Raw genomic sequence first — 24011 nt, 5'->3', positions numbered from 1 at the left:
TTACTGCCAGCTTCTATATGCAAGTGCCTACTTTTAAACTTAATTCCTTTTTCTACTTTTCTATAAATATTGTTTACAAATACATAAAAATAATATTATTTAGTATGCAAGGTAAATGTGTAAATAAATTAATTTCTAAATCTTTTTCTACTTTCCATAAATATCACACGTCAATATTACAGATGTCTTACTCGTCCAGAAATCTGGTTCTCTTTTCCTGAAAAATTGAAGTGAATTACTGTACTAGAAATTCTTTTTCATTTGCACAAATCCTTACTACTTAAGTTTTGGCCTAACAATATTCATATGGATACATGCACACACTTTGTAAGACAGTGACTTTTGTTCTACTGCAGGTATATCTGTGCACAGGTTCCTAAATGTAGGAAAATTCTCTTAAACTGAGGGGTGGTGAAGCATGTTACAATAAGGCTTGTTTCTGTTTGTCAATGCTTTGCACTTAGGAATAATTAAACTGAATAGAAGGGAACTGCTACATTTCACTGAAAAAAAGACCCTTTTAACAATGTATGTTGATTGAATTGCTGAATTCTGGTGTAAACCTAGTAGAACCTGTGAACAAATCTACAGAATGTGCTTGCTGTATTTTTTTCTAAACTCTAGTTTCTCATTTGAATGTATGTTGCTGCAGAGTACACTAACACATTTGGCCTGAGCTTGATACTTTCAGAAAATGTGTCAGATGCAAGTAATTGGGCTAAGAGAAGGCATATTAAATGTTCAGGAACTGAGCAGAAAAATCAGATGTGCAAATATTGGCAGTGTGTCTGCTTCCTCTTTAGAAAGAATTGGTTGTGTTTTAAGGTCACTGATCTCATTGGAGTAAAATTAAGAACTGGCTTGTCAATAAAATACTCTCCTTCAATTGCAAACTTTCTGTCAGCCACAGAACCACACAGCCTTTAATTACCTATGGCCTTAACTTTAATAACTGTAATTTAATAACCTTAAGAAATTTGGGAAATGGACAATTTTGTAAATTATAGTTCAATTTTTCACCTTTATTTCAATTTTTCATCTTAAGAAAAAGACTATAAATGCAACATCTGAAGACAATGCAAGTGTAGTATGTAGTCTAGTTTAATTATGGCTGAGCTCTGGATTTTCAATCTTTTGAAAAAGACCAGACTGCTGAAGAACACCTGCTACTGTTAAGTATGTGCATGTGTTGGGAGATTTCTGTGTTCTAATAAGACTTTACCTCACTTTTGTCTCCTACCAGGTCTTATGAGCCATGTCAGTCTCTCCAGTATGTTTTGTTCTTTGAATGACCTGCCTGAAAAAAAATGATTGCTGTAATCAGTGATATTGGAATAGAAGGAATTTTAAAGTATCAAATTGTTCCAGTTGACTGGGTTTTTGATAAATCATTTTTATAATTGTCTGGACAGTACTAACAGAAGTGAGCATTGTACAGAGATGTCAGCACTACAAATGTAGGCTTTTAAGCAAGAAACAAAATGTCCCAAGGCTGAAAATAGCCTAACCATTGCTTCGTTCTGGATTTCGTTTTAGTCCAGATGTTTTCAAATGATTTTAATTACATCAGATTACCTTTATAAAATCTAAACTGAAAAGGTCTTTTGAGTGTGCCATCAAGGGTTTTCTTTTTTCACGGTAACAGAAAGGAATTTGTCCCCTATTGAACAAAATATGAGCTTTTCTGTGATGAGGGGAATATGCATCTTGTATACATTCAGAACATTAGAAGCTGAACATTGTAGAGGGCTGAATTACAGGCTTGTTTTTAGTTTTCTGTACTTTTTTCTCAACAAATCAGTTGAGTATCTTTTAAGTGTTGTTTTGTAAGCACCATTGTCCTAACTATGACATCAGGCTGTTATCAGGGAAGGGATATCTACGTGTACCAGATGTAGGGTTATAACTATATTGTGTCCTAAGTGTTTGTGAATAGGTAGCACTTTAAGATATTGTAGGGATGTATCTGTTCCATAGTTTAGAACTGTATTGAGGACATTCTTGTTTAAAGAAAAAAATTCTTCTTTAAAAAAAAAAAAAAGATAAATCTAAATTCTGGTTTTTAAAGCTGCTGTTTTTCTTTCTTATTTGCTTTGGGACCAGGGGGCTGATAAACAGCTTTCTTTGCCTCCGCTGGATTATGTGTAAATCATCATTCTGCTGTGCTCTCCCAAATGACTAAGAGAACCTCCCTTTGGTTGTGGTAGCTTTCCTTATCTGCTTTGTGCTTTTAGACTTTATTTTTAATGTCTGATGGTCAAAGCTTTCAAGAGAAACAGCCTGAAAAAGGCTACGTGGAAGTAGGAAAGCAGTACAGAGGCATTGCCATTGTTAGGATGACTGTGAAGGCATAAGTGGAGTGTATTGAAACTATGTTCTTTTTGTTCTTTCTCATCTGAAAAGCTAGATTTGTTTTATGTTGTTTCCTTGCCAACTTTGTTATTAATTGCCATGTATTCTTTAAAGAGAAGGTTTGTAAAGGTGACAGTATGTACCCTGGAGATAGTCTTGGGGTCTTGTTTGGCCAATATAATCTAAATTGCTGGATTTTCTACAGATATTGGTTATTTTGAGTCTATAATTCTGACAGATAAGCAAAAAGTAGTCCATAGATTTGTTGAAATCTACAGTGTTATCTTTAGTTGATTTTTCTTTTCCTTCTGTTGTCTGTGCTTTATTAGTGTAACATTAAAGAAAATACAGCTTTTGTAAGGGTAATAGCTATATTGTCTTATGAAGCTTTTAATGCCAAGATTATTGGCTTCAAAAGTGATTGAAAAAAGTTGTAGTTAAATATCTGATGGCTTTTGAATGCGTCCACACTGTGGTTCTTAGCAGGTGTTTTTAAAACCACAGCAGTATTAAACTTTTTTTTGCCCCCCAAATACTGTGTTTAGGGAGGTGAGAGATTTGAATTGACAAGGAAGGAGCTTGTTTTCACCCTTACTTTGTCAGTTGGGTAAAAGATACTTTTTTCCCCTTTATATTACAGCCTTTTTGTAGAACTAAGGTCATTGTTTCCTGTCCACTACTTTGTACTTCACAAGAGCAACTCAAAAGTACTTAGAAAGCTATATTTGACTTTTCTCAGGGTTCTGCCACTGCTTTGGGAATGTTTGTGATTCTTCTACTCTATGATGAGAATTGCTCTGCAAGAATGTGCAGTTGGAGTCTACTGGTGGTCTGTAGAGAATCAGGGCTGAGGTTTCACTCATTGGTAATTAAAATTATTGAAGTTAGATTTAAGTATAAACTGGGCTTCTAAAACTTTTAAGAGGAGGGTTTTTTTTTTCCCCTCTCAGATTTTATTTAGAATATTGAAAAGCTTTGTTTCAAAGCTGCCATTGTTAGGGATGATACACCTGAGAGATCCTTCCAGGGTTGGATTGGCAGAAGACGTGAATGAGCCTTCAGGGTGAGAAAAAAATTAAACAAAAATGAATTAACCTCTGCCTTGTAAGCTGTCTTCCTTTTCCCTTTTGAAGTGTCAGTTTGTGGTTTTGATAGATGTCAGAAGCATTCTTCTCTGCATAATCCAGTTTTAGGGGTTTTTTTTCCTTCTTCCCTCCAAAGATTACTCTATCCTTCCTCTCGTTTCTAATCAGACAAGTGCTCAAGAAACAGGATGGATTTGACAGCTAACTTTGTTTTCTGCTGAATTAGTATTGTAAGGGAACTAAAGGAGGCAGATTAGAGTTTATTCTCTCCTGCAGTTCTAGAAGTTCATTAACTTAAAATAGGAACTGAAATGCCTCCCCAACACCCGCTTTGCATCCAGGTTTCAATCATGTTCATATGTATAATGTACATCGTAAGTCTATTTTACATTGTCATACAAATTAGTGGGCTGCAACCTAGTGTCTCTGTTAAGGTGTCAAATACACTGATAGTTGTGGCACAATGTGTTTAAGTAGAACTCATCTGCTCTCCAGAAGAAAAGGTTTTGTAGAGAGTATGACTTAGTGAAACCTTTTTTGATATCTTAAGTTATTGATTTGTAAAGTAACTGATAAGAACTTGTTTAGACTTTTTTGGTTTGTTTTCCACCTGTTCTGAGTAACAAATTGAGAGTCTTCTTTTATGGCTATATAATACTTAAAAGTACGTGTGACTAAGATTAGGGGAAGAAAGGCAGTACAGGTTGGCAGCCTGAGATTGGTTTAATTTCGGGTAAAAGTCTTAAATGTCATAGATAATGTCTTGGTTGTTTTATTGGCACCAAGGAGTTGTAGTTAGGGATCTAGACTCCACCACATTTAAGTGTTACACAAACAGCATACAGAAACCATGTGACTGCTGCGTGTGACTTTCTGAACAAATACAGACTACTCTGGAAGGAAGAGAAAATGAAGACAACATTGCTTAGTGCAATAAGGGAGCAGCCTTAAGTACCCTTAAGGTTACCTAAGTATGCTCAAGTTTTTGTATAAGCCTCATCTTAAAAAAAATCTTAGCTGGAGTGGAATAGTGAGAAAGATGCTTCAGCATGCCTGGGAAGGTCTTCTGTGGAATACAGTTAAGTTTCAAACTCCCACCTCTTTTTTTTTTTTTTAACATTATCCAAGAGTGCACAAGAACCATTATCTTGTAGAATAGTGCAAGAGCGCAACTGAACTCTTATATCTTGTTTGACAGTGAAATAGGAGCTTCTGGAAAGGAGGTACAGGCTACTCATTAAATGAAAAAAGGCAGTATTTTAAATGCTTATGGGTAGAACAAGGCTGTTTTAACAGTCTTAAAAGCACAAGTTCCTGTTGTCCTTGTTCCCCAAATAGGTTTTTCATTTTTTCTTTTTTCCCCCCTTTTTATCTTCCCTACTCATCTCACCAAAATAGCAAAATAACAGAATGTGATAAATTTTTTTTTTTTAGGAGACCATTCCAAGCTGTCTTAGACTTAATATCCAGTTCCACCTGTACATTCCTTGCATGCAGCACTGAGCAAATTTTTCTGAGACTGTGAACAGTATTGCTTTATTTGTACATTTTCCTGTTCTATTTTCTTTGAATTGCAGACTTGGAGGAGGCTTAATTATGGCATATCTAGATAGGCTGTATATGCCTTTTTTTTTTATTCAAGACAAACTGATGATAGTGAGGAAAGAAAAATTATTCCTGAAATGAGGAGAATGAATTCAGAGAGTGAATAGAGGATATGTAAGTTATGCGGTTCGTCTGTTGGTTAGGAGGCTGTTGCCACCTCTAACCATATATCTTACATTAAAATAATTGTAAAACTGTTACTTGAAAGACAGTTCAGTGTAGTAACTGAGTAACAGAGCTCTTACAAAGAGACTGAAACCAAGTAATTCTAACCAAGTGCATGAGGCATTGTGGCAGCTGGGAAGGAAAAAGTCAGAAGGTCAAAATCCATTAGAATTAGGAAATAAAAGACAAAGTCCAAAGGAAGCATTCTGGTTTTCTCTTTTATCCTCCAGAATGTGTTCCACTTGATCCTTGTGCTGCCACTACAGGGAAATGAAGCCAAACAAATGGGAAGCATTAAGCCATTGCTGCTGTGGTGTGCTGGTTGCCTGTTGGTTTTGATGGCTTTACCTCCCCATGTGACAGATAGCACTGTCCAAATTTGTGTTCTGGATGTGCAGTTTGTTTGGTTTGATGAGCTGTCAGATTTACATTTAAACTCTCTACCATCACTATTACCCCATGCCACCTCAAATCCTTCTTATTAGGACTGTCAGGCATACTTGTTCATTCCACTTTGGAGGACTGGTTTATAGTGACAAGAGGCCATTACTTATGGCGACGTATAGTTGGACTTCTTTGCAGTGTAAATGTTCATTTTGCAAAATTGCAATGCAGGTTTGGCCAAGAGCTCCTACCTCTGCTACGGCTCACTGAGCTATTTGCATCTTATGGATTGGAGCCCTAAGTCATGTTCATTTAATCAGTCACTCCAGCATAAATGCTGATGGAATTGCCAAGTGATTTCTTGGCAAAAGGCAAGTCATGCTTTGCAACTCTGATTGTATATACTTTTCCTTTGGGGTATAACCCTTGCTTTTATTTGATTCCTAAGTAATTTTTTGCATGATTGAAGGACTATGAATAAAATTAAGAGTGTGTTTTTGTTTCAAATCCTGAAGAAAGCTGCAAAGGACATGTGTGCATAATAAGGAAAGGGGAAACATCAATTGTTTAGAAACAGAATTGCTATGATAGTTAATGTACTGTCCTTGTATCAAAATTTGTTGTCAATCATTTCGTGTTTCAGAATTTCTTCAGTTACAAAATAAATGTTGTTAGCAATAAAAATCCAATCATTTCTCCTAATCTTTGCATAGCAGTAGCCTTGGAAAAAAATGTACACTGTTAAAAGCACGTTACTGAATCAATAAAGACGCTTCTGTACTAGGAGATCTACTTCAAAATGAGGTACTTACTGTAACAACTTCATACTAATTAGAATGTTACTGCTTTGCTAGTAAGAGGAATTGCAACTGGTATCTGCTTTTGTAGCCTGTAGACAATAGCTGTGACTGTTTGTTTCGCTGTGCACAACATCTCATAACACATGACTTTTTGGTAGGCTGGGTTACTTATTAATGCAGAGGAAGACTACACCCCGCTCCTGCCCACAGGTTATTTTCCTGTAGCATTAGCAAGCTGGAGAATTTAGGGACGTTATCAGATGAACATGGGAACTGGTAAAATGTGGTGGGTATGTGTGTTTGGGGAGATGGAATGATACATCCCTCTTTCAACAGAAACAAATAAGTGGAATATGTAATGTGACTCTAAATATACTGGGTTTTGCATCAGTACAAGTCACTGCTTCCTGAAGAGTTTTTCCTTCTAAAATCTTCATTCAGTTCTGTGAGCAGATGTTCTCTTTGCTGTTTGCTAGGTTCGCTCAGGTTGGCATTTGCATTGTCAGATGGAGCTGTGGTGTCACGACTTTTGCTTTCCATGGTTGAATGTTCTTTTTTGATGCTTTCAAAGTCTGAAAAGGCTGTCACAGATAAAACCTGGCTCTGTGTTGCACCAAGTATAGCTGAGAATATGCAGGGACAGTGGCTTGCAAAGCTACAACAGGGACGTCGTGCTAGTTTGGTGGTCAAAAGAGGATGAGGGCCAAGCAGCCAGGGGTTTGCAGGTGTTTGTGTTCATAGAAACCTCATAGGAATGTTACCTGTACAAGAGGAATCTGTGAGCAGAAAGGGGAAGTTGTGAAGACATGAGTGTGACCATAACACAGGTTACTTAGGGATTGGGTTTTTTTATTGGAAACTTAAAGCAAAGAAGGATTATGTGTTTCTGGCTTACCTCTGCTGCTCAATAATGAGTTATAGCCTCAGGATACAAATAAGAAGCACAAGATTGAATATTCCTTCAAGGAGCTACCTCTATGGAGAAGGTTTACTAGGGAAGAGGGATTTGTTTTTCTGGTGGTTGTTTTTTAAAAACAGTTGAATGGCAGAGTTCTTGAATTACTCACTGCAGCAGCTATTTTGTGAGCTTAGAACAATTCTGGGAAGAAAAACTGTGTTTGAACTTGATGTGCTTCCTTGCAGTCTTTAGACGACCTTTGCCTAAATACGAGAGTATTCAAAACAACTTAGACTGCTTGGTGCTTTGGTTAGATAATTATACCATTAGGTATTTCTTAGTGAGGTCTGTGAACTTAGCTCTCATAATGATGGTCTTTTTGAAGCAGTAGGGTCCTTTAAGTGACTTGTGAAAATGTAATAGCATTTTAAATAGAACTTTTCAGTAAAAACCCCACCTTATTTTCCATTTACTTGTAAGAATAATCTGCCTGAAGGCCAATGACAACACTTCTGGGCATTAAGAGCTCCAAACTTTGAGATTTTCATTAGTGGAGGTCTGGTAACAGTCATACATGGGACTAATGTAGTTAATTAAAAGAGCATGCTCTGGTATGACATTGGGAAGGTAAGTAGAAGGAAAGGTAGAGTTTTAGAGTTTAAGAAGTGAAGTTCCTGGTTATGCATTTTGTATCAGAGCTGAACTGTGCAATTTTTGTCCCTGCCACTGTTTTTGGGCAGAAATGGTCTCATACTATTATTATATTGTTTTCAAAGGAGCATAAAGAGAACGTTGAAGTCTTGACAGCTATGACAAAGTCCAGTGCCATAGTGTGTCACCAGATAAGTGATACCGTATAGTCTGTGGCAGTCAGCAAAGCATAGCAGCCACTATTTATGTGTCAACTTGAAAAGAGAGGAAGCGTTGCCCAAAGGGGAGACAATATCAGAATTTGACAGCCTGGTAGACATCTGAGGTGAAATGTCATCTTTTGAATAGATTTAACTTAAATATTCATTTTATGTATTGAGCGCTGAATATCCAGCCTTTAAATGCTCATTTTGTTACTGTATGGTACTTAAACACTGAGCCTAAGAACAGAGCAAAGCTTCCTGCTAGAGCAGATAATGTTAAAGGTTAGGTCTTAATTTTCAATACCTGACCTCATAAATACGTAGCTGCAATATACAACCAACAACAGGGAAGAAAGGTGTCTTTATAATTTCTTAACCTTACAAAAACCTCTTACTTTTATTAATGATTTGTGTATTATGTGGATTCTTCCTCTATTAAATCAAATGATTTTTTGTGTTTCCTAGGTTTGCTTTCTTTGTTTCAGTTTAAAACTTTAAAACCTGATTTGCATGTCTCTGTGACCACTGTGCATAATGCATGGAAAGTAAATGTGTAGGTATTGGGATAGTTTTATTTCCCCCCTTTCCCTGACATAAGTTGTTTGTGGAGCATTTGTTTGGGTTTTTTGTTAACTTCCTGAGTATTCCCTTTATATCACTTGGAATGGGAGTGTATAGAGCAGAGATACTTCTATAGGTATTTTAACGGTCTTGGAAGAACAGAAGTTGTTAGCCTTCAAAAACTATTTCAGCTGGGTATTTGTGGGGAATAGTATGATTTGAATCACAGGCACCATAGTTTCCTCTTTTCAAGAACGTTTCCAGTATCATCTTCATATTCTGAAGTCTGTGAAACTTCCTATTGAAGTGTGAATTATAAAGCTTTGACTATATGACTAAAAAGATCACTTTCTGTGATTTCACAATTAGTCTTTTTAAACAAATGTTCCATACAATCATTATTTCTGAGATTAAAAGCATTGTTTTTTTAACAGGTTCTTGAAGATGCAGAGGCTCAACATTTGTTCCAGTCCATTCTTCCTGATATGGTCAAGCTGGCACTCTGTCTCCCCACCATCTGCACTCAGGTAAGCAAGTGCAGCTAGCGATGTGCTCTGTGGCAGACCACTTTACTGCAACTGGAAATAATGGTTAAGATCAGAACATCGGGATTGTGTGCTTAATAAATTTTGTGTTGAACAGAGCTAAGGCCTAGAGAGCAGTATGTACAATGTATGTCTATAATGGTATATACTAGAATGTATAAAAATAAAAAATAAATGTATCTCACTCTCATATTTTTAGCCTGAACTTCAGTAGCACTTTCTATATGCTGGAATTGCTTCTTATTTTTCTTAAATGAAATGACCATACAGCCTTTCATTGACTGTTCAGGTGAGGGAGCCCTGGCACAGGCTGCTCAGGGAGGATGTGGAGTCTCCCTCTCTGGAGGTCTTCAGAACGTTGTGTTCTTGTGTGACCTGATCTAGGTGGACCGACTTCAGCAGAAGGGTTGGACTAGATGATCTCTAAAAATTCCGATCCCTACTATGCTATGATTCTACTTAGGAGCATGTTTTGTGCCAGTTAGAGCATCACAATACTTGCACACATACAGATCTTGACTGTTATTGCTATGAGAGTCTGTTCTGTAGGTAGTAAAGCTGAGAAAACTAAATGGGAGTGATTAAGTAAGTGAGGATGTGTGACAGGTAACACATTAGCAAGGTAATGACTCTAATTTGTAAGCTCCTTTGTTACAGTTTTCTAAATTGATTTTGTTGATCAGGAGCAGGGAAAATCTTTCCCTACTGTGTTATGCTACAGAGCTCCTACAGTAGAAATATAATTTCAGACAGCATGAATATTCTGTAAAAAAAATTTTTTTAACTAGTTGCTTGATGAGGAAAGTTTGAGAATGTTCAAAAACTTCACACCACAGTCAAGCACAAGACTTGCAAATTCATATAGTAGTGCCTTTTACAGAGATAATGTATTTTTAGGCAGTTAAATTGTGAAGAACTTTGTCAGACTAATTGTTAGACATAAAGCTAAATTTAACATGCTGTTTAAAATATCCTACTTAATCCTTATTAGAATGACCTTCTCAGGCTTTTTTCCCCTCTTCTAGCTGTGTGACTTCAGACATCACAGTATGCCTTGTTAATTAAATAGCCAGAACGAGTTTCAGTGAACATGAATATAGCAGTCACAGGAATGAAGGAGAACTTGTTTATTTTGAGGAGTAAACAGGGATGTGTCTTCAACAGACTAAATTAGTAACAGTTTATGTATTTGAGTTGAAATGTAGCTGGAGCTAGGCTAATAATAATGGCTGAGAACGCTGGAATAAAAACTGTTTTCTCTCTCCTGTCAAGGGGGTTACAGGACTCCTTAGCAGTCAGAATGATATTCTTCACCCTTAGTATTATCATATAATAAAAAATAAATAAAATGCTTGGATGTGGTGAGTAAAAACTCCAAATCAGGAGGTTAAAGCCTTCCATAATGGAAGATGTGTTACGTTTCTGGATTTTGTGGTTCCCCTTGCCCCTTTGTTTCTTTTTCCATTAAATCCTGACCCACAACTGCAGACTAAAGTGAAGCTGAGCTTTATGTTCATTCTGATTGTAATCATGTGCTTTCTGCAGATATCAGTGTTATTTCTTCAAGTAGGATGAAAAAACATTCAAAGAAAGTCAGAGTAATGATGTGTTTCTTTGTAAAGTTTAAAGCATAGTTATTGTAACTAAAAGCATTCCTTAAGACAACTATACAGCTGTTGAAAGTGGGGGTTTACTTAAGTTTTTATGATTGCCCAGGATTTGCAACATCACTTCTAATTTTCCTCCCCCCCCATTACCTATGGTTTTTAAGTTGGGGTTTTTTTTATTGATTAGAAATCTGCAGTTTGTGAAGCAAGCTTTTTCCACATTGTCTTGAATAAACTGTTCTTGATTTTAATGGTGCTGCTGATTAAAGTGTTCACTGATGGCCTAAATAACTCTTGCTCTAATTTAACAAATGTAATTTTGTGCTCCTGTTTTTTATTTTTAAAAAGGATAAGCTAATTTTTCTCCTTCCTTCCCTTCTCTCCTGTCCCCCACTCCCCCTCACTTCTTTTGTTGGTAGCCAATACCTCTACTGAAACAAAAGATGAATCACTCCATCACAATGTCACAGGAACAGATTGCTAGTTTTCTAGCCAATGCTTTCTTCTGTACTTTTCCACGTCGCAATGCGAAGATGAAGTCTGAATATTCTAGTTATCCAGACATTAACTTCAACAGGTATGCCACTTTGGAGTAAATGAAGCTGATAACCCTTCAATGAAAATGTTATTGTTGTCATTTAGGGGAGAAACGCTCTTGTTTCTCTCATGTTTCTGTCACTAACTTCAGTAGTTTGCCTTCTGTCTTTTCTGTTTATCTCTAAGGCAGCTGTGTAAGAAAGAGCCTTGTGCACAGGAATATAAGCTTAATATTTTTTTTTATGCATGTACATACAGATACACTCTTGTTCCGGTATAATTACGCTGATAGAATTCTCTGACTCCTGGTAAGCTGTCTATTGTGAATAGTATGTTTCAGTTGGGCTTCAGTTGTTCTTAGAACTCAATAATTAAATTAAAAGTCAGTGTTTCTCTAGCCATGTTTCTGTTGTCTCCATGTCAGCAGTGGTGATCTGCAGTCAGATCAATAGGACTTGATTCTTCAGCATCCATACAGTCTCTTGTCCTTTTAAGGTGATTGTAGAGCTGCCTGTCCTCTTTGCCACAAGGTAGCCTAAAAAGGTTTCACAGTAAGAATTTAACTAAAGTTGCTCTGGTTTCTAAACAACCACTTATTGTTTTTTCCTCACTGCTAGCATGCAGACAGATTTGAAGAGAAGTTTTTCTTCACATCCTTTAGTTTTAAAACTGTTTATTTCAATTTTAGATGAGGGAAGAGGATGGAAACACTTCCTGCTGCAGAACTTTATGGTTCATGTGGATTTGTGGATTAGAAATGAGAGTGTGTCATTTTTCTGAGCACTTCCATACAAGTCTGTGTCGATCAACCTTAATTTTGTTAGGCTGGAGCTTGGATAGCTTATTGGTCTAGAGGTTTTTTCTTTTTCCTCAGTTAACATACATGTGCTCTGAAAATGGAGATAAAATATAAAAACACTGTTGTCTGTGATCCAGCATGCTTGTATATGTGTTTGGTAAGAGCTATATTAGAATAGAACTTTCCAGAATAAGTCATCAGGCATGCCAATGTATTAACAATGGGTTTTGTGCTTGTTGTGTTTAAGGGCTAGGACAGGTTTCTCTATCCCATGTATTTCAGAAGAAAGACCAGGATCACTGTCTTCATGGTTATTCCAACAGTGAAGGAGGTTACAGAGGAGAAGTCTGGCTGGGCCATACAATTTGGCATATTTTTTCTACCATTACTTAATAAGAACAAGTAATTGAGAAGTACCATCCAGGCACTGAAAAGATCTACGTTCAGAGCAATGAAAAGGGACAGTGAAGTTGTGAAAAGGATTCGATTTGACTGCCAGTTACACATTTCTAGCCGAATTTTGTATGTTTTTAAAGGACTTTAAGGTAGCTTAAGCATGTTATAAATCAAGCAGTTAAGTTGTTACCAACTACAGAATAAAATACTGTTAATTCACTGGAGTAAATTCATGTTCTTTTCCATGAACATTGCACAGCAATGTGAAGTCACAATAGTACTAATACTAATGGTTAACTTGGGGCATGATGTTTTGAACTACTTGTAGATAAAAAAACACTGTCAAATTATGACATAAATAGTTTCCTGCCATAGACTTAAAGAATGACAATTATAAAGTCTTAACTATTCAGAGTTTTCTTCCATTTTCCAGTCAGTCCTCCTTTGTTTTCTCACTTGACTTCCTTGTACTGTCACTTACAGCAAGTTTTTACAATGCTATTTAAAAGGGGTGATACAGAAGACCGCCTTCAGGCTTTCCTTTTGCACTGTGGATGAAGTAATACTCAGCATTTAGTCACATAGGGTAGAAGGACACTTTTTTCATATAAATGGAAGAATATTGTTGTCAAACTGGAGACAAGAAGGGAATCTGACGTCCTGTGGTTCATTTTTCAGTCCTTTTTTTACTTCATTGGACCAAAATTTTTTTCTTCCCTTGAGTATTTTGCATTTGATAATGAGCAGGTAAGTGAAGAAGAGGTGTGACAGTGGATAAAATAAGGGATGTGTCTGTGAGAGGATCTGGCAGGATAAAAGCAAAATAAGATTGAAGAGAGGAAGTGATGGAGAGAGTGCTACAAGAATTTACAATTTTCTGTCATGCTACTGTGTGTGAACTCACTTAGTCAAGATCTAAAATGAGGGAAGAGAAGGAGGTTGGATAGTGTCCTACTTGTTTTTCTTCTGGTTAACCTTGTGTTTTCTCACTTCCAGAAGTTAACTTTCTAGTAGCAAGGACAGAAAATACAATGTCATGTCACAGGTTGCCAGATTTAGCCCATTTCAGAGTGTGTTTTCAGTTTTTACAGAAAAGTCTCTTGTGAAGTTGAATGTACTCAGAAGGCTGAAAGCAATGACTAAGTCAAAATGCTTCTGACTTTTCTGTTTTCCTCTTTATGCTAGTGTTTTTATGTAAAGGCTTCAGAGGCTGCTGCTTTGCCCTGCCTGCTTAGGCATGGGCATAACAGATCGTTCCACACAGCAACCCTTTTTCCTTACATTGTTGTGGTCTGCAGCTTTTTTCAGACTTAGTTAATCAGCATGATTTATCTGCTATGTGACTGAATGAACAACTTTGTTTTTGTGGGTGCAAGAAAATAGTCTGCCAGGGTTGCCTAAGGAAGCAGCTCTCCGGAGCAGAGGTTAGCAAATGTGCTGTTCCTCCATTCCGTGATGCTCTTTCAACATGCCTTCAGACAAAAGGCTTCTGCCTCCCCCCTCAACTCTTAGACTGGAGATGTTTTCAGTTAGAAACATAACTGTATAAGCTGTTTCTTTCTTCTATTTTCTGTTTTATGCAGCAGTCATTTGTCAATTCACTTCATTAAACATTAGTACTTTATTAGTAGTACAAAACAGCTACAATTTCTACTTTAAATGCTGTCAGGTTCTCTTTTCTTTCCCAGTATTCCCCCTTCCTTAGGGTTTTATGTTGTATTAGCTAACATATTGTGACTTCCACATCTACTCCCTCTCATGATACAAATCTGACAAAGCAACAGACAGTGCAAGATATTGAGAATTTACCTTTTTTTTCCTTTAATTTTCTTTTCTCCTTCTGAGCATTTTTTGGTGCATCAGTCTTTGACACTTATTACAGTGATGATGGCAAGCTGTCTGAATGATGGTGCATGTGCTGAAAACTGCAACTGATGGGAGGGAAGGCCATTTCATGTCCTAGTGTTAACATAAATCATCTATGTTTTACCTCTTCTCTCCTGCCTGTTGATCTTGCCAGATGAGTGGAGAAAAACAGTGAGCATTCCTCTTTTGACACTGAAAACAGTTAACTTAATAGTATGTTGTGACACAGACTGTTTTGATCCTCATGCTGCTGATTGCAAGTCACCTGCGTATAATGAAATAGTAATTTATTTCTTCCCTTTTATACTTGGCAAGGATGTGCCCCTTATGGTTCTTGAGCCATTAATAACAAAATTCATTTCAAATGCAGTTAATAAAATGGGATTTGTAGTTTAACTTTCTAAGCTTTAATATTTATGAATTCTAGTAGATGGAATAACATCCATTCAGTGCCCAAACGTTAGATCATGCTAAATAGCATAAGATACTGCTTCTGTTCAAAGTGTCAAGCTAAATTGCAAGGTTTCTTTTTAAAAATACTTTCATAATCTATAAGATGGAAATAGATTGGGCAGCTTTATGCAAAAATATCCCATCACAAAAGAAAGAAGTAATTAAATTTGTCATTTTATTCCTCTTACTGATGAATTTTCCACAGAAGCTGCATGCTGCTCGAACGTAGAGTGTGGATTGCATTGACTCTCCTGAGATCATTTCTACCATTGTGACGTTCATTGAAGTAGCTTCTTATGGTGATGCATGTAATCAGTCTTCTTTGTGATTAGTTTGTGGTTCAGTGCAAATCTTTAACATATTTCAAAAGAACTGTTATTTTTTTTTATCAAAGATAAGATTGAACTGTGCTTTCTTGAGTTTTATCTTTTTATAAGACGCTGAAACTGATACCATCTACTATCACAGAGGACTGTGTGCTATGGAGGTTTTTCTTGCCCAGTGTTGACAAAGTTATCAGAGCTGTGTCTTAACACTGCATAGAATTTGGAAATTTGTAAAAGCAAAGTATAAGGGGAAAAAACCTTCTGCAAACTCAAGTCTGTATTCTGGATGACTGAGAAGGAGATAGGTTTGTCGAGGGCTCACTTAGGTTTTACTGTGTCTTTTCACCTTCTTAAGATCTGTTCTTAGCTGTTGTGTCAAGTTACAGTGATGCTTGTTCTTTTCCTTTTTCAAGAAAATACTTTAGTTAAACTGCAGATACTATAGACCTAACGGCTCCTATCAACGCAATTGAGATTAGTGGATGCACTAGCTTTAAGCTGACAGAATTCCACTAGGAGTGAATTTCTTTGTTGTTATCAAACAAATCCTTAAAATAATTGAAAGTGATTGGAAATGAGGGGAGAAAAACCCACTAGTTAAGATATATATGTCTCTTATGGAATGTATAATATATGAAAGGAAATGGGAAAACTGTATAGTATGTTTGTGCAGGGGAATTGAAATCTCATTTACTAGTAATGCAATTCTCTTCAGAAACAACATCAGTTTCCCAACACTAATGAGTATTCTCTGGGGAATAAATTATCTAGTGGCTTTGAGAGAACTTGGTTTGGAATGAGAGATGCATTGCTCCTCTGAAAAGTGGTTCTAGGTTTTCTTAGTTAACAGACACTGATAGTACAAAACTGAATCTTTTGTGCCTCCCTTAGGTGTATATTCTAATTACAGCCTTGGATGGAATACTCAGTGGTAGTTTTCCGGAATAAATATGTATCAATATTTCTATGTGGTAAATGATGAAATAATCTTGAAATAGACAACTTTAAAAGGATGCTGTTGTTCAGAAGTCTGGCATAATTACTCTGATTTAGTGATTAAAACAGTAGTCAGTCTGATTTTTGTGTTTGTTTTGTGTGGGTTTTTTTTTTACTTTAGTAAATATAGTCGTTTAGTCCAGAGCTCAAATTTACCATGCTGTGGGATATTTTTTGGTTTAGATGCTCGGGGTAAAACATTGTTACCTCCTATTCCTTGGTGCTGAGTACTTGGAATTAGTATCTTATTTCATCAAAGTCAAGTATCAATCTGATGTATTTTAAGAAAAAGTTGTGGTGATTTAGCAATCTTAAAACAGCTTTAGAAGACTCCAAGGTACTTTCCACAGTAAACGAAAGTACAAAATAAGAAGCACACAGAACAGAGGTGTGGGAATATGTGTTTGAGACAAAGATTTTTGCATTCAGAATTACATTACTCAATTTTTTTTTTTGTTTACGTAAATCTTAGAAGTCACTATTTAATCTAGAGATGAGGTTCTAATGAAGCAGAAGGCTACTGAATAGTATGATGTTCTGAAGTAACTCTGAGATGACGACAACTCGTACCTATGACACATGGCAGTAAATAAGAAATTGCCTAGGCAGCTGAATTATTGAATGTATTATTTTTCTTCTACTTGATGCCAAGGGAATTCAAAAACTCTAAATTACATCCTGTATAAACAGAGAAAAGGAAGGCAGTTTTTAATACAGAAAGATGAAATTCATATTATTGAGAGGAAGAGGTGTACACTGGGCACCAGAAAAGCAGAACTGAGATTGTTGTACCCAACCTGTGTGAGGTTGTGCTGTGTTTTGCTATCAGGAAGTGCAAGATCTGGACAGTTGTGTTTCCTTTTGTGCTATCAGAGGTGGTGAATTTGTCTGCCTTTCATCTCCTTGGGAGGAATTTCTCATCTGAGTTATTCTACTATTATTCTGTTATCTATTATTTTACTCTCTATTCTATCAATTCAATGTCCAAATTTCACAAATTGTAATTTTGATATTCTGAATAGCTTTATTTTTAATTCTTTCTTAAAATATTTTCAATGGCTCCAGGACTTTCTAGTAAGAGTTAATATTTTATATTAGATATAAGAATATCCCACTTTGACTTTAAGGTTTCCTCATCTTACATTGTGTAATTGAATTTTAAGTATTTAAAGCTATCTACAGGGCAGTGATCTCCTAAATTGTTGAATTCCCATATCTATCAGCAAAAATGTTTTGAGCATGCAGCCAGTATTTAGGCATGCTTATTTATTTATGTTACGTATACTGCTGTACTAATAAGTTGCATTTTAAAACATGCATCAAAAAAAAGAAATGAAAAAAAGGATGAGATAAAGATGAAATAACCACTATTCAAAAAAACATTTATTGTTGTGAATGGTACAAAAATACTTGTTTTCTGCATCCTAGTGGATTGTCTTGTGCAGCCCCTGGGGTGCTTTAGAGACCAGAGTGAGTCTGAAGTATTGTTGTTCACAAAATACAGGTATGTAAGCAGGAGCAAAACATGGTGTGTGACTAAGGTTACCCTGAACACAAGTGAATAAAAGTGTCAGATAATATTATGACAGAACCTGTGCTGAAACCAGGTATGTTGAACAGCACTGCTAAGCACAGTTGTAAGCTTACAAAAACACTTGATCACAAATGTTATACTGTTTTGGAAAAAGGGAGAGAGATTTTTTTCTCTTCTGTTTGTGGAACTCTACTTCTTTTTTTCCCATAGGGGAAAAATTTGGAAAAGAAAGATAAGAGGAGATGCTTCTTGTGTGCTTACTTTGTAAGGAGTGTAATCCTAAGTATTATGCCATTCAACACTGTTGAAATTTTAATAGATCCCATTGAGTTTGCTAGCACTTGAGAGTGCTCAGCTTTTTCATTAAAATAGCCCTCATTCATATGGAGAGTAATACAAGTTTTACACAAATATAAGCATAGTATTTGCACCCCTACATGTGTACATCAGGTCAGTTTAGGCTTGAAATGCAATTAGATGCTTGGTTTATTCTTTTTTACAAGTGTGTCATCGTCCTATACATCAGACTAAACCCATGGCAAGGTGTTGGACTAAATCTTTCAAAGTCCCTTCCAGCCCTTGAGATTCTGTGATTCTCTGTTTCTGTGATTAGCTCTATTCTTGAGATTGAAGGTAATGTCTACTCAGTATTTTCATTTTTACCTTAACTTCTTGTCCTTCCACCTGTAGAGTCCCTTTACTGTATGAAATTCATCTATCCATACTACTTCCTTGTAAATCCTTTCCCTACTTTTATTTGCAGGAGAGAAATTAGGTTGTAGTAAAATGTCTTGTACTTCCTTATATGTTGTCTTTAGTGAGGGCACACTGAAATACAAGGAAGAAAAGTATATCTTCAACTACCACAGTAAAGAAAAAGGCACTTGTTTGTTGCTTGTGGTAGTTAAGAAAATGTACATGTAGTTAATTGTGTGGCCCATGAGTATGAAATTGTGTATCTACGCTTTTGCAAACAGCACAGGTGAAATGCCATGGATTTACGAGTGGGAAGTAGTCTCTGAGATACGATCAATGCTGCAAACTCATGCATATTGTTACAGCATGGTCAGCTTCCTAAGTCTTGTGATAGTTTCTGATTTCCATGTGAAGACATGATTTTAGTCTTTGAAAAGAAATGTTCCCAGGAAGCCCAGCCAGGGATGAAAAGATAAAGGCTGGGTATCAAAGTATTGATCCAAAGTTATTTACTTGGGAGATTAAACCACGTGACTGTGTGGTTCCTTCTGCTTGTAAAAGTCACTGAAGCCAGTTCATCAAGCCTTGATGAAGTAACATCAAGGGATCAATTTAGCTCCTTGGAAATTAAATTTTACAAATAAACTACTGTTCTTTAATTAAAATGTAGTAAAAAAAATATGTCTTTTGGAACTTTTTGTTTGTTTATTCTGGTTCAGCTCTTCCACAATAAACTATATGCATGCCAAGGTCAGGTTTGCATACCTGGAAATGTTTGAGGCAGTTGGATGTTGCACTTAGGGAAATGGTCCAGTGGTTGATAGGGCTAGGACAAAGGCTAGACTTGATGAGCTTAAAGGTCTCTTCCAGCTGAAACAGTTCTGTGATTCTAGAAGTCATGTTCAATGGAAATGTACCCTTTAAAATACCTTGCACATTTGCCACTTGGCTCACGGATCAAAGGAGCAGGTTGTTTAGAGCATTTGGCTCCAGCTTTCTAAGGTGGGAATGTTGGTTAAAAATAAGACTGAGTTTGCAGTCAATGACACTCTGAAAATTTGAACATTGATTATGCTTTTAAAATGCTGGTTTTCCACCATAAAATTCCAGGAAAACTCTAATGCAAAAGAATTGTATGTGGTTTTGAACTAAGTATTGAAACAATATAGACTATTGCCTTGTAACTTTGTTTACTAACAGTTGTAACTTTGTTTACTCTCAGTTGTTGAGTAACTTAATTTTTTTGTTTTCCCAACATCGGTCTTGTTTTAGTATTTTTTCTCATATATAGGATTTATCTTCAGAACAGTTGAATTAACTCTTTCTTAGCTAGTATTGAGACACTTTTCATTTAGCTGCAGTGTAACTTTCACCATCTCTGTGTTTCTGACATTGTTCAGACATCTGCTGTCTGAAGTTTTTGAATCTGACCTTGATTCCTTAAAATAGTTGTGTGTGTCTCTTTCAAGGTCTTTTTTTTGATTAACATTGCTGCTGCTGTGGTTTGGAAGCCAGGCTTCCATAGATAAATTTGGAGCTGTTTGGTGATCAGCCCTGCAAGATTTTTAGTTTTTATCTACTAAATGGAAGTTAGCTGCATGGCAGTGGGAACATCTTGTACACAGCAAAACAGCTTACAAACGAAGTTGCCAGTAATATTGCAATTACTTTAACTGAAAATGGGCTTGCAGTGCCTTGCGTTGGATTACAGTACACTTCATTTGGATGAGTCCTTTAATTGGAATTAATGGGGCTTGGCTTTGAGTTCTTCTGTCAGGAAATTGATTGTGTGGTTTCCACTTCTGGTGGAAAACCAGAAAAAATTGGTGGAACTGTTGGGTGGGGTATTAGGATCTGTGTATCTCAGAGCTTGAGTTTTACTTAATACCTTATTGATCTGCTCATCTAGCTTTGCTCTTCAAAATAGAAACATTTGCTTCAGAAATATCACTTCTTGTAAAACTGCCTAATTGATCATTTGAAAAGCAAGGTTCAAGGTTAAAACATAACTTTGCCATGTAACATCCTTACTTAAATTAATGGGGCAGGAATGGTCCATTTTGGATTGTTGTACATCTCACTTGCTTTCACTGTTGCATTCACAAAGATCACTGGTGTCTTTGTTCTGCCAAGAAAGCTTGACTGCCTGTGTGGATTATGGGGCAGAGGGGTTTCTCTTGTGCTTTTCTTCTGATTTTAGTGTAGCTTGGTGGAAATCTTGTGAATCATTGATGTCCCTGTGATGTGATTTCTGTCAAAATTTAAAAGAATATGCAAAGCCGTCAAATTCAACCAAATTAATATAAATATCTTCAAAGAACTAGTTACTCTGAGAATTTAAGGCTGTTTTATGGCCCATTACAATCTGTGGGGATTTTTCCCCTGGTCTATTTGGCCTCGAAAATGAATGGCTTTGTGTTGTAAAGCACTTAGTGCTTGAAATAGCTGAAGAGAAAAGAGTTCTTTGGCCTGGTTGTATAAAAATATGCCAGTAATATACTAGTTTTGTGTATGTTGCAAACCAATATATACTAAAAAGCACGTTTGCAGATAGCTATCTTCAGTTTGCTGCTAGCTTACTAATAAAGGTAAACTATAGACACAGAAAATGTGAATTAAATCCAAGCATATTCATCTAAGGCATTATGTCTTCAAGCTGCTGTAAATAGCTATCCTCATAAAAGGATCCTGCTAGGAGAGATCTGATGCATTTAGTTACTGGATACATATAGCTACTGGAGAGTGCAGATCATTTTGAATGCCACAGTGTTCCTGGATCCCTGCTGTATAGAGTAGTCCACTATAGCAAGAGATGCCCATGCAGGGACCCAGAGCTTTTCAAATTCTTTTGTGCTGTCCTGTGGCTTTTACCCAGCCCTACAGAGCTGGAACAGAAATACAGGTATCTCTTTTCATTATTGTAATTATAGGTGGTGTTTGGGGAATATTTATCTACTGTAAATGGGTTTTTTCAGAAGGAAATCAGCACTACTCTAGCTTTGATCCCAGAGGAGAAAGAACAGAGATAGCCACAACTTTTAACAGGCAGTGAAAAGACGGGCCACGCTGAACTCTTCATATGGAAAAAGAGTTGGTTGAAATTCCCTACTTGACAGAGTGACTGCATTTTGATGAGTAATTGTAAAAGGTGAAACCAAGTTCCTGTGCCTTGCAATTCCCTTTTAGCTTGATCAGACTTATTTCAGGTACAGTTTTTCCGGCTCTGTACTTCTGCCAAGCCTTCTGATTAGACTGAATCATGTATCACCTTTGTGACATGAGGAACTCTCTCCCTAGAGTCTGCAACATAAGCATGATATCAGTTTGATGTAAAGAGGCAAAAAACTAGTAAAGGCATTGGGCCAAGAGGTAAATGAACCAGTTTAAAGGATGTATACCGAATCAGACTTCTAGCTAAAAGGTCAGAGGTGACTTATGCATTTAGACAAGACCTACACACATACACACATATCAGCTCTTTCTTTTATGAACTACTTATTAGGTTGTAAGCAAGACCCCTTGATATGACTTGCATATTGATCTATTTTAGAATGGACTGTGAGTCTGGAGTTTCCCTTCCTAAAGTCCTAATTGATTATTCAAAGAAAAAAAGTATATTCACAAAACCTTTTAAACCTTTTAAAGATTGGCTTCTGTGACTTAATATAGAGTTTGGATGAAATTGATCTCTGCAGCAGGTATACTTCAGAAGAATTGTGAAATACTGAAAATCTAGTTGACCTCACTACTAAAGCTAAATTCACCTGACAGCATTCTGGTTTTAAAGGCAGATTGTCATTCCAGTACATGGAAACAAATTAATAATGTTGTGTCATTCCTTTACTTAGACTGTTTATTGGGGGAGAATCTTATATCCTTGGGGCTTTCACTGGATCAGATGTATTTTAGTGAGCTTTCCACTCCAAGGATATTATTTCTGAGGTTGCTGCTATTCTTCCTTCCAGATAAATTCCATTATGTGTTGCCAATAACAATGCCATGTCACTTTTTTGGAAGTGAAATTAAGTAATGCGTGTTCAAGCTGCTGGAGGATAGATGATGCAGTAAAAGTATTTCAGCTAACCTTAAAAGAATATGTTCACTTAATGGCTAAAAATAGGATGCTGCTTTTTAATGCTTAGGTCTTTACAAATGAATATTAGAATGCCATTTGAAGCCATTTGTCTAGGTTCTTTTCTTTAGAAACGCTGTGGGTGCAGTGCAACTCTTGAAAGCAATGTGGTTACATTAATTCTCTGCAACTCACTGAGCTGGAAGTAGGGTAAGATATTTGGTCTTGGAGTATGTAACATATGTGTTTTCACCCCTCAGTCACTTCCTTTAATCCAAGCTAGTCTGTTGCAAATAAAGCTAGTATCTTTCCTGGATATTCATATTGAAATGATACTTCTTGATACTACAAAATCAGTACAAGTGAGGTAGACATCCTCTTAGTATCGTCATCAGAAGCTTAGCAAATGAACAAACTTGTTACTCTGTGTTAGAGAGGCTGTCTAGAGAGCTCTTTCCACAGCAGAGTATTTAAATACAAGGGTAATTGAAATATGTGCATGATAGTTAAAAAAATGAAATATCAATTAGTAAGCCTAATTACTAAGCACTATATAACTGGAATGTAATGAATTGCTTCTATGTCTTGTTTTTCAGATTGTTTGAAGGACGATCACCAAGGAAGCCTGAGAAACTTAAGACCCTTTTCTGCTATTTTAGGAGAGTCACAGAAAAAAGTAATGCTTTATTCTTTTTGGTTTTTAGCTACAAAGCAGAGACATGAAAACATTAATCCCATCAAATTTTGAAACAACAATGCAGCATTATGATGGAAGTGTGTCACAAAAGCCAGCTTGCTAAGTACACTGATATTCATATTAGTGGCTCTTATACAGGTGATGCACACAGTTAGATACTTTACACAGAGCTTATTCTGTTTACTTTTATCTGAGATGTATATAGGGGGAAGATGTGTAAAACAGATTTTCACTCCCGTTATATATGTATATAAAATGTGTGCATATATAAATGTGGATATACGTATATATAAATATAGTCTGTAGTACTGTGTTTGTAATGTATGCAAGTACTTGCACTGCATCAGTGAGAATGTAGAGGGAATTTGGCATCATGTGTAGTCATTAATATCACTTCCTTAAAGATTCTGAATCAAGCTTCAGATTTCCTGCAGTTTTGTGCATTTAGTCCTTTGACTATAACACTTCTAGTTCTGAGGGACTTTTTTCCCCTACAGGCATTGATATTTCAGTTTATCTTCTATTCTTCACAAAGCAAAGCTTTGTGAAGTCAAATAAAATGATAGCAAGACATGAGAGATCCCCAACTCTTTTAGAAATTAGGGCAATGTTTTCTGTAGTGTGTGTGGTTAAATCTGTTGTCACCATGAATTTGAACATCTGTATAAACTTTCAAAAATAGATTTTTGTGAGAACTGTATTAGAGCTTATAGATTGTATTGTGTGGAAGAAAGACATTTTACTGCAGTAGCATACATCAGATCTGCAACAATATCCTTACAG

General features: G+C 36.3%; 1 protein-coding gene across 4 annotated transcripts in view; it reads left to right on the top strand.

Moving 5' to 3' along the window:
• Positions 1 to 24011, top strand: part of PARG (poly(ADP-ribose) glycohydrolase) — a 63477-nt gene that overhangs the window by 17547 nt on the left and 21919 nt on the right. For all 4 annotated transcript variants that reach the window (XM_062001556.1, XM_062001558.1, XM_062001557.1 and 1 more), the window contains exons 8-10: positions 9139 to 9231; positions 11276 to 11433; positions 23128 to 23207. In XM_062001556.1, the coding sequence (XP_061857540.1) occupies positions 9139 to 9231; positions 11276 to 11433; positions 23128 to 23207 (331 nt within the window). The remainder of the gene's footprint in view (positions 1 to 9138; positions 9232 to 11275; positions 11434 to 23127; positions 23208 to 24011) is intronic.

Source organism: Colius striatus, chromosome 8, assembly GCF_028858725.1.
Source record: "Colius striatus isolate bColStr4 chromosome 8, bColStr4.1.hap1, whole genome shotgun sequence".
NCBI classification, from domain to species: domain Eukaryota; kingdom Metazoa; phylum Chordata; class Aves; order Coliiformes; family Coliidae; genus Colius; species Colius striatus.
Note: the sequence above shows the minus strand (reverse complement) of the source record. Positions and strands in the feature narration are given on the sequence as shown.